General features: G+C 38.0%; 1 protein-coding gene across 1 annotated transcript in view; it reads left to right on the top strand.

Moving 5' to 3' along the window:
- The window catches only part of LOC150087358 (nose resistant to fluoxetine protein 6-like), a 98,691-nt gene that overhangs the window by 56,182 nt on the left and 30,383 nt on the right, over positions 1 to 12,126 (top strand). The window contains exon 7 of the mRNA XM_090372454.1: positions 8,197 to 8,290. Within this exon, the coding sequence (XP_090228580.1) occupies positions 8,197 to 8,290 (94 nt within the window). The remainder of the gene's footprint in view (positions 1 to 8,196; positions 8,291 to 12,126) is intronic.

The raw sequence follows: 12,126 nt of genomic DNA, 5'->3' as shown, positions 1-12,126 counted from the left end.
CCGTTCCAAAATATCCCACAGGTGTTCAACTGAATTCAGGTCAAGCTAATTTAGAGACCAACCAAGATGGGTGATACTTCACTCTGTTCCTCGAACCACTTGTGCACAATGTGGACCCGATGGACCCGATGGGGCATTACCATCTTCGAAGATCCCGTTTCCTCCAGGGAATAAATGCAACATGGCAGGCACCTTCCATTTTGTACTATGTGTGCATTACAGTCTCCTAAGAGCTGCCGGTAGACCGCAACAGTGAAACTTTCGTCCAGACGCATCAGGGGTTCTAGATCTTGCACGAAACATACCCCCATATTAAGCAATCACAGCCACTTGCTTGGACAGTGGGCACCATGTACGATGGGTCCATGGATACGTGTTGCATGTGCCACACACGAAGGTGTCCGTCGGCGTGTTACACCAGTATTTGGACTCATCCGACTAGCACACTCGTTCTCAGTCCTCCAGCGTTCAACCGGCGTGTTGGTGACTGTTGCTGGCCCCACAGCATTCGCCGTCGACGATGATCAGCGGTGAGGAGAGGATGTCTCTTGGGTCGTCTGTTATGGAACCCCCATACGTCTCGCTGTGCATCGCATCGTCATATGGGACATTGTTCTTACATTCCCCATATTGTATTGCGATGTCAACTGTTGCGCAATGACCTGCCGTTGAACTCACACCATGCGCTGCACCCTTCGCTCACCACGAACATCCACCCTGCGTAATCCTTTACAGTTCTGTCGGCGGGAGGTGGTTTGACCAGTTCGACATGTCATCAGATCTTTCGATAAATACTACACGTAATGGAACAACTATAAATGGTTATTTAGTCGTGAACTAAAATCCCTTTAATTTAAAAATTATATATCCTGCTTTAGTCATTACAGACCAATACTTTCAGTAACCAATATGTAATTATTATTAATAAAATGAAAACATTGTTATATTATTATCCATGAATTTTATTAATATCTGAAAATTAATACATTTTAACGCCTGCCGATGACTCTTAAGTGTAAAACACGTTTAATATGCTAGCGGCAGAACACATTATGTAACCTGCTACAGAATTTTCTCCCAGAAACTCAGATTTTTTATACTGCAGCATAACTGTATGGATGGGGCGGTCATAATTTAGTGATCACTAAGTGTATGTGTGTGTGTGTATGTCTCTTCCCTTAACAGCTTTTGTGTTTATAGTCTGATCTAAACCAAGTTGACCGTTAAAAGGTAAAAAAAAAAAAACTCTTATTGGGGCCACCAAGTCTGGGTGCTAGAATTCCTTTTCAAGGTAAAGGAATTCTAGCACCCACCCTAATAGGAATGTTTTTATTTCGAACTGCCATCCTAAAACAAGAGGGGAGCGAATCAAATTATAAACTGCGCTCTCTTAAAATGCTTGTTTACCCGATACAAAAATTTTGTTTTCCATTTAGTAGCCACTCAAATTATGAATTTTACCTATTCAAAACTCTTGTGTTTACAGTCCAATACAAACGTAATTTATAGTACACGTGAGGTGGTCCTAAAAGATGTCTGTCTTAATGGAACTGTTTCAGCTTCCATTATACTTCTTGTTATTAGGCGAAACAACTGAAATGTGCCAAAGATTTTTACATTAAATAAGCATTCTTCTGTTGACAATCTGATCATTCTGTACTAAGAGCGTGAATGAAAGAGCTAGATGAATTGTATATTCCACAAAGATAGGGATAAAAATTTAACTGCATAAATATGTCCAAAGAAATCAGTCTATCAGAAATAATTTGAAGGCGATATAAGAGCATGCATAATATATTTTTTAATTTATTTGATTAAATTATATAATACAATTTTTAATTTATTAAATTATTTTTTTAATTTAATTTAATTCATTAATATATTTTTCCTCGTTTAAATTGGGTTTCTTCAGCATTGAACAACTCAGGGACATTTTTAGATTAATCGCCATTCTCAGACGCGGTTACTTTCCATATAATTGGGACAACATAACATTGTGATTGCAATAGTCATTGACCTATTAAACTGTGGCAACATGAAGGAGATCTATCAGATCTATCTAGTCTTTTGTGCCCTCGGGGAATCTTTTTTTTCTTCTTCTTCTTTTTCTGTGATATCAGAGTTAGTAGTGGACCCTGCTTCATGAAAGCTAATGAATTTACTTTTTCTCAACTCAACGTTTTGTGAATATTATTTTAGCAAGACTTGCTTCCCATCACTACTCCTTTTAATGCTAGGATTTTTTATAAATGAATATTTTCCTGAAATGGATTGGAAGATGTTGTCTGTTCCTTGCCTTCATTATTTATTAGATTCCTTCTAATGATTTTATTACTGGTCCGTCCACGAACATTGCATACTCACCCAGTCCCGCAAATAGTCGAAATTTGATCACAGTTATCATATGAGCAGTTAATAATATATGAGTACCGTTTTACATATATAAGTACAGGGTTTTTTTCTTTCTTTTTTTTCTTTTTTTTTTTTTAGGAACAACATGAACGAGATTGTGCGACTGTTACAGATAGAATTTTTGAAGGTAGAGATCAGATACTATTAAAATCAGATCTTAAGTTTCCCGTGCTTTTAAATATTTTATTCTATTTAGTCTGGATAGCAATAGTACACAATGATTTTATTAAAAAATAAAAATTCTGTAGCAGGTACATAATGTGTCCTGCCGCTAACTTATTTAAAGTGTTTTTCGTTTAAGAGTCATCGGCAAGAATTAATTTAATTTTCAGATATTAATAAAATTCGTGGATAATAATATAACAATGTTTTTATTTTATTAATAATATTTACATATCGATTACTGAAAGTATTGGTCTGTGATGACTAAAGTAGGATATGTAATTTTTACATGGAAGAGTTCACGACTAAATACACCATCTATAGTTTTTTCCATTACGTGTAGTATTTATCGAAAGATCTGATAACATGTCCAAGTTGAAGAATGTTTTCATAAATGTGCAGAACTCTTTTCCAGCATCAGAGTTTAATTGTAAAGAAAAAAATTAAATTCAATCTGAAAACACTAGGTGACTTGAAACCAGATGCGTTTTTGAATTAACGCATTTCCCAGTTTCCGAAAATTTTTTTGTATCTTAAAACCTTAAGATTTCTGTTTGTAAATTCCTTAGCTTTCCAACGATACATTCACATTATCCCGTTTATCACGTGAAAAAATTTCTTTGATTACATGTTCACATTTTCCTCTATCCTGGAAAAACTACTGCAATTTTCAAAGGTTTGAAGGTTTTTCCTCTAGTATAGAACTAAGATGAAGCTCCGTGCAAAATTTCATTAAATTTGGTCCAGTAGAAGATAAATTATTGTTGCCATCATACAAGTATGACTCCAAGTTACAATGATTCGCATCGTCACTTCCGTTACGATGAATATGACGTCACTTCCGTAACGCTCTTCGCATGACGGTTTTTCGTTATAAAATTTATGGAATAACGCCGGTAAAAACATTTTTAACGTCAAAAATTGTTACATCTGCTTTATGGAGCGAGTAAATCACAAGCCGTAATTACAAAAGTGAATAGCACGGATTAAACTGAGTAACATATAATGTAATCATCTTTATCAGAAATAATGAAGAATCATGTTTCTAGAATCATGAGTGAGTGCAAACAAAAGGAAAGGACTGACATACTCAAGCGGTCAACATGTGGTGTAAGCAGTATACGAGTTTAAGTTGCCCTTGGTTTGAATCTATTAAGCATGACTACTAAATACAATAATGTTCTTGTATTATATTGTATATTCCTCCGACCTTATGTAATCGTTCCGGTTTACAAACAGGAAATTTATTTTTACTTATTTATTTAAAATAGTAGCCTGACTATATCGATATATGTCCGGTGGCATGGACAGATGGCAATGGCTGTCGATTCAGAAAAAGAATGAACCCATTGAGCCAAGGGCGTTTAATATATTGGCCTATTTACTTAAAATTATAGAATCATCGCAGTTACTGTCCCCATCTTAAAATCCTGTTCAGGCAATCACTGGGTACGTTCAAACTACTACTTAATTTCGCAGTATGGTGTTACAAGAAAAAATTCTTCACAAACTCCTCTTTTAAAAAGTTGTTTTAAATGATCTTAGGTAAATATGTATTGGTGTTATTTATCATTTTAGTTGAGTGGAGCTTAATTTTGCAGATCCAGTTACAAGGAATTGCAAAGCCAATGGCCAATTTAAGGAGTTCAACGGCAGCAGCAAGCGGACGGGAACTGATTTCTGCTCTCCACACAGCGGCCCGGAAAAGCAAGGATGTGGGGTGTTACAAGACCTGTTGGAGATCTTAATGGGATGAGCAAATATATGGGCTATGTTATGGACAAAAACAGGCACGCATATACTTGCTTGTACAATTGGTAGAATCGCAGTTCTCCCCACACCAGGTGAAAAGACCTGAGTTCGAATCCCGTCGATGACGGGAGGTCTTTTTCACAACGTGGCTGAGTTAGTCGGTGTCAAGCGAGGGTATCACGGTTTTTTCTCCCGGAAACTCGGGCTTTTCGTCCAGAAAACAGAAAATCGACCTCAGAACACGCGCAATTTACAGATAATATACTCGGAACAATATGGTCATAGTCGCCGATGCTCTTAAAAAACCCAGTAACAACAACAATAACAATGTATACTTTCTTGTATACTAATGCTAGGAGTATAATAAATAAATGTGATGAATTTGGACATTAGTTAAGTCATGAAATGAGGATATTGAAAGGATATCGGAAATATGGTAACAGAGGGAATGCAGGATTTCAATACGGCGGGTTCAGTATGCACATAGTGTTTTGAGGCAAGCGGCCCCGGTGATCGCTCACAACTCCGCTATCAGTTCTCTCGCGTTGAGATAAAGTTCCCTGAAAATGCCAAAACGTGTGAGTGATATGTTGTTAATATCGTGTGACGTAGGATTCCAATTTTCTTCTAGCCTGTCTACCTATGGGCCCGGGAGCACCACAGCCAACTAGTTTCCGACCATGGCATGAGGAACCGGACAGGGAGTCTGGAATCAATCCAATGGCTAGGCTGTCCCTAGGGTCGCCTGAGCTACCCAGTGAGGGCCCACACACACACAAAAAAGGAAAAAGAAAAGAGAAAAAAAGGGTCGAGTTGTGGAAATGGATGATGACGATTGAAGTGAGTAGGAGAAAGAGTAAGGAGGTTCAGATAGGCCAGAATTCACGGTATATGCTGGTAGGAGGGAAGGGGACAAGAAGGGTGTTCCCTCTAAAGTGGAGCCCATCCACTCATGAGAGTGGGGAAGAAACGTAGTCCTGGGGCAAGAAATGTCACACTAGGGCCACCCGGAATATCCATTCATCTGCCCAAGTGTATTATGTTCGTGAATTGCGCGTGTTCTCTGGTCGATTTGCCTGTTTTTGCTGGACGTAAAACCCGAGTTTCTGGGTGTGGGGGGGGGGGGGGTAGAAACCTTGCGGTCTACACCTGAGACGACTAACTCAACCACGGAGTGAAGAAAGCCCATTAAAGTTATTTGCGTCATTGACGGGATTCGAACACAGGCCTTTCCCACCAGGTGTGAGAAGGACAGTGACGATACCACTGTGCTAAGACGCAGACAGTCCTGGGAAAGGGAACTATTTATTAGGGTCACTCGGTGTATTGTGTCTGTAATTTGCGTGTGTTCTTTGGTCGATTTGCCTGTTTTGTTGGACGAAACACCCTTCATACTTCCTGACCAGGTCTGTCCTGTGTCAAACTGCCTCCCACATTATAAGATAGACATTGGTAGTATAAGGGTTGAATGCACCGATGTGGCTCTTGTTATTGTCAATTTAGGGTGGTGTCTTCTTAGGTATGTCAAGCCTTGTTTACTTTGTAAGTAATCCTTATTTGCGTATCGTTCCCAGTATGTAATTTTTCTGGATTGGACTCTCTCTTTTGGTGGGTCAATAGAGTTGTTTTATTACTTGCCCACATCAGGCATCCAGGGCAGATATAAGTTACAGTTGGCAAGGATGTAATCCAATTGGTCTTCGTAGTGTAGTATATTGCCTCTTCAGTAATCCCAGAAAAGTACTTCTAAGTAGGTGTTTATCTTTCTGTCTGCTCTAGTTATATTTTGTGCTGGTTCGAAGCACTGGACTCGTAGCAAGGATGAGGCCACCAATGTGTCTCATGCCATGTACTCTATAGAGTGGTAGTTTCTTCAGTATGTCGCATTGTCTTCTTAGTAAAAATGTAATTATTCCTGTGATTGCATTGTCTTTATTGGTGAGTCGACAGGAGGGTCTATTATTTCTTGTGAACATCAGGTGTCCCTTATAAGCTGTTGGCATTAGTTAGTAGGAGTACACTGAAAGGACAGAATTCGTGGGATATCTGGTTCCTGGGCAACGCGACGCCGTCACCCCTCTCGCTAAGGGACGAACCCACCGCTTGGCAAGTACACTGGTGTGCAAAACTTGAGGACCAACACTATTTTTAAAGGTTACAACCACAAAATCAAACGAAACAGCCTGTGGCGATTTGCATAACTGTGGCCGTTCAGTACAAATCTGGTGCACATGCAAAAATTTGAATCGTGATGAGAGGGCTCACATAAACAGATAAAAACAGCAGTTCAGCAGTTATGTGCAAATTACCGAATGGTGAGCACGATTGTTACAGTCGTACGATTGGTTTCATTCAGTGCGACAACGAAATGGCCAGTCGACAACATCTGGATGACTTTACCCGGGATCGAATAATTGAGAAGCTCGAGGAAGGTCAAAGTGCAAGGAGTGTGGCTGCAGAGTTCGATATCGCCCATAGCATCGACTCACTTGCGTGGTCGACCTTCAGAACGAAAAGTATAGCTGTTCGAAGGATCGTCCACGAAAAACAAAGTTCAGTGGTGGTTGTCCAAGAAAAACAACGCCCAATGATGACCGCTATATACTCCTACAGGCCAAGAGGGATCCATTGCAAACCAGCTGCACAGGAGCATAGGATATCGCGGTTTACTGTGGCCAGGCGACTCCACAAAGGTGGACTGTTTGCCCGACGGCCAGTACGCTGTGCCCCTTTAACACCTGCCCATCGGAATCTACAAATAAAAGAATCTACGAATCTACAAATAAAAGAATCATAGGTGGCAGTGATCATAGTGTATTGATGTGAGATTTACTTAAAAATGTAGCTACTGTCAGAGGAAAATGAAAGGGCAGAAAATGAAATAGCCTGAAACAAGTCCCTAAACGGTTTGGCAGCCTGAGACAGATTAATACTAGAAATCTTTGCTTCGGTTAACACTAGGAGAGGGAAGAACTATATTGGTAAACTAGATATGAATGGCATAACTATTGATGCTCCTGCTCAGATTGCTGACAAATTGAATAATATTTTGCATCTACATTCATACGTGAAGGCTTCAGGAATGGGCATATCAGAACGACACCCAATTCTAACTAGAAGCTAAAAGATTTTATGATAACCGATTGAAAAATTTTTGAAGCGACAAGTAAATAAGGCACCTGAAGCTGATGGAATCTATCCAGTTATATTAAAAGAAGCAGCAAAAAAAGATAAATAAACCTAACCTTTAGCAATAACTATGAGTCCTTCCTCGAATTCAGGGAAGGTCCCTACAGACTGGAGATGTGCAAATGTCTGTTCGAATCAAAGACTCAGGTGGCTCAAATATGACAGTTTTTTCTGTCCTAATCAAAAGGGGATCAGAGGGTGAAATGAGTAAGTGCAAACCTGTAAACATGCCCCCTTTATAGCTTCAATGATCCTGTATTCGAAATAGGAAATATTAACAAGCGGAACGCTATATTTTAAGTGCAAAATCAAGATTAAATACATTTTTGACAAACATTATACACAAATTCTTGTTGGTTCTGACATTTGGACGCAACAATGTTATGAATGTGCACTTTGAAAAATTCAGGAACGGCCTTTCGGTGCGTTTCTGACCAATTCGAATCTAAAAATTAAAAGGATATAAGGGTATATCCCACTGATATTTACCTTTGACCTATTAACAGACTGAAACATCCTCTAATTGCTTTATGTTATTTGTCACTCTTGATGAGTAGGTAATTTGCAATCGTTGATTTCTTACTTGTATTCATCTAGTCATTTTATTTTTAATTAATATTTTTTTCAATATACATATGTATGTACACACACACTCACATTTCTTTCTTTATTTATTTTTAGCTGGTCTTTCTAAAGTGAGAAGTCTTGGTTCAAACCTTGCTTTCCAGGTTGTACTGAATTCAGCTTTTGCAGGTGACACATTTTTCTTTCTGAGGTAAGAATAATTTTGGCTTCGGTATTCGCAACTGTTAAAAACAAGTTCCTTAGAAGCGTGCGCAGAGGAACTTCACTCGTGAACCATGTAGAAATCTCCTTAATCCTTCCTTTAAAAGCGATATTTTCTTCGTGGTTTATTTCAATTAAAAACTGATTTATATGAATTATACAAGTACTCAACGATAAAACTTTATCGTGGAAGTAAAGAACGTTTTATATTACGCTTTGTTCATCTTGTCACTTGGTGGCGGAGAGTGTGAAAAGAAAAACTGTATTGCTAACTAGCAATGGGCACCATTACAATGGAACCGCGCCTTTCTGATTAATGATAAAATTTGATATCGAAATTTGATGTCAACTATTTCTGTTGACATATATTAAATCATGCGTGCATCCCCAAAGTACAACAATATGGATGTTCAACGCAATAATTACTATTCATGGATGGTTCATACAGCTGTTTCATATTCTGACAGTTTTTAAAGTATTGCCTTCCTAAGATTCAGAATAGAAATGCGGTCGTTCTGCTTCAGAAGTGGCACAGAAGCTGCGTAACGCCTGAAGGTTGAGTCCTTGACTAAGAAACACTTTGTATAAGGTGTCCCATTTATCTTAGACCATGTAAATATTCAGTTATATAAAAATAGGTTGGAAATAAACGCCCGAATTTTTTTACTATTCATTTATCAAATAAAATTTGCATGAACTGTTTTCAAATGATATACTTTTTCATAATCCAATGAATAGCACCGGTTCACTGCTGTAAACTTTCTCGTTCCAATGATGTTCACCTACCGCAAGATATTTAAGGCGCAAACTCTACCGTGACCTGCTCCCACCCGAAATATACCTTCCACGAGCAGATGTTGGTCGATATGCGCTAATTAATCAAATGATTAGGACTGTAAACACCTTTTGTACTTATTCAGGACTTCCTCTTGTTCTTTTTCTGCGAATCTGCTCCATATTATAGCTTGGTCACTTGGATTTTACAAAGTTAGATAAATGATTACCTTTGAACACTCCAATTTATTCATTTGTTAAATGATTTTTTGACTCTTCATTTATCAGTTAAAACCTCCAGGAACTGATACATTCCATACTTTCTACGAGCTACCGGTTGGCTTCCGTAAATTTTCTCGAGCCAACCACGTTTCACCCACCGTGAGATATTTGAGGCGCAAATTCCCCCATGCCTTCATCTTCCCGACGTCTGTCGATATGCGCTAATTAATTAATAGTAATGGAAAACAGCTTTTGTATTTGTAAAGCGGACTTCCTCTTAACCGTTATCTATTTGGGGGCCTACTTCTTGTATTCATCTAGTCATTTTTTTTAATTAATATTTTTTTCAATATACATATGTATGTACACACGATCACATTTCTTTATTTAATTTTAGCTGGTCTTTCTAAAGTAAGAAGTCTTGGTTCAAACCTTGCTTTCCAGGTTGTACTGAATTTTATTCGATTGGCATAAAACCATTATCCCACCTAAAGTCATTTGATATATATCATATATTGTATTAAGTTTAATTACAAGGTTATCAATAAAAATCAATATATAGCGAGTGGAGAGACTGTTAGAGAGGAGTCATTAATTAATCAAACTGCCCTCTTCTGAATGGAATCTAGAAGCCAGCAACTGAGAACGTTTCTTGGCTTCAGAGTCTAAATGGTAAATTCAAGTCTCGTCTATGGTTACCAGTCGGGAAAAGAGGTTGTCGTTGCAGGTGGTCAAAAATTTCTCTACATAGTATTATCTTCGCATTTTGGTACATATAGAATTCGTGAGACAGAAATCTTATGCATCTGCAAAAAGGAACACAGAGTTATCAAGATGTTTTCCAAATAGCCAATTTTCTGTATTGTACATCCTGAGCCAATTCGAAAATTGTTACATATCGGTCTTCCATAACTAAATTCACCAAACTTTTTTTCACATTCTCTTCTCTGGCAAGAGTTGTCAGGAGAATTGAATTTCAGCATCATGAACACTCACATCTACCCATTTGAACTGCATATACCACTCTTTGACAACGCTATAGCAATGCTCCTCATACATCGCATTTATCTCCTCATGAATTGTTTTATGTTTTTTCGCCTTCGATGACGGGTCTATATTCCAATTTATCTATGATAAAACTTCCTTTTGCTTTTTGCTTTAGGTTCTATAAAAAGAAAAGGATAAACAAATTTATAACTTCGCAACTATTGTATAGAATTTTAGCTGTCTGGAAAAATACAATAAAAAATAAATAAAATAAAGAACGTGTTTCTGCGGTTTTTCGTTTTGGGTGAATGTTGATCTTTATTGAAAAGCCTTCGTAACTCAACTGTAAGACTGTAGTAAAATTGTGGCGGTGTAGAGTTGTGCCGAAATAGGGATCCCATATATTTTGCGATTTATTATTTCGGTATTTTATATTTATGATAATTACATGAATTTTAATTGGCTACACTATAGAGGCTAATGAAAGGAAAGTTCCTGTTCGCTAGAAGATATGACTGGTTTGCTTTACTGCCAGTACAATCACTTTCAAGAGGTTTCCTTACAACACGGGATTTCATATCGAATGATGCTAGGTTGGGAGGCATTATAGGAATTTATTCAATGCAGCATTGTAGTTCGTTATTTTCTACTAATGTATGAGATAAAAAGATAAATAAATGAATTTTAAAAAAAGGATTCATGTTAACAAATTCTTAATATTAATATTAGAAATTTAAAAAATTAACAGATGAGAAAAAGAAGGGAAAATTATTTTCTTTTCCTGCATACGACTCTCAAAAAGTGGACTTATTATTTCTAGCTGAAACACTCGATATTTTCAGTATGGCGAAATAATATTTCTATAGTCTGTAATCGGCAGTGAAAAATAGAACTGAATACTTTAATACAACGGTTGTAATTCGTGGTAGTGTCACTTAGGGGAAAAAAAGAAACAATCAAGAATCTAAATTCTTATACAAGTAATTCTCGAAAATGCAATCACGTTTTTCATCAAAACGTAATCAGAAGACCTCGCGTCTATCCCATTAGTTATAATCGTCGTAATTCAATACCATGTGGTTTTAATCCTGTCAAGACAGCAGGAATGTTTTCGATCGGGTCAAGCTAGACTGTTATGGACGAGCGTTTCACTGTCTATTTATTTTCCCGGAAACTCGGATTTTTTGTCCAGAAAACCGACCGAAGAATACAAACAAAGTTTTGCAGATGATACAAAGGTTGGCAGGGTTGTTAATAACAGTAATGATAGTACGCTGCTGCAACAGGATCTGGAAAAGTTGGGTAGATGGGCTGAGAAGTGGAGACTGAAGTTTAACATTGACAAGTGCGAAGTACTGCATATGGGTAGCAGTAACCCCAGAGAAATGTACCAACTATGTGGTATTACACTCAGGGTAGTGGAGAATGACAGAGACCTGGGGGTAATGGTGCAGTCAGATATGAAGTTTTCTGAGCATTGCAGACAGGCTGCCAGAGTAGCTCATGGAGTTTTGTCAATGATATACAGGAATTTTGCGAGCAGTGATAAGGAGATGATTATCCCCTTGTATAAGGCAATCGTCAGGCCACACCTTGAGTATTGCGTACAGGTCAGGAAGCCTCATTTTAGGAAAGATGTTGAGTTGCCAGAAAGAGTACAGAGAAGGGCAACAAGAGTGGTGAAGGGAACAAAGGGGTACTCTCATGAAGAAAGGCTTAAGTTCTGCAAATTGCAGCTTCTGGAGACTAGGCACCTGCGAGGCGATCTGATTGAGGTGTATAAGGCCTTGAATGAATTGAGCAAGCTCAATGCTGATGGGATTCTTCCTCTTGCTCAGATTA

The sequence above is a fragment of the Mastigoproctus giganteus genome, chromosome 4 (assembly GCF_048544385.1).
Source record: "Mastigoproctus giganteus isolate SK-2022 chromosome 4, ASM4854438v1, whole genome shotgun sequence".
Classification (NCBI taxonomy): Eukaryota; Metazoa; Arthropoda; class Arachnida; order Uropygi; family Thelyphonidae; genus Mastigoproctus; species Mastigoproctus giganteus.
The sequence above is the reverse complement of the archived record's forward strand: the minus strand, read 5'-3'. Positions and strand labels throughout refer to the sequence as shown.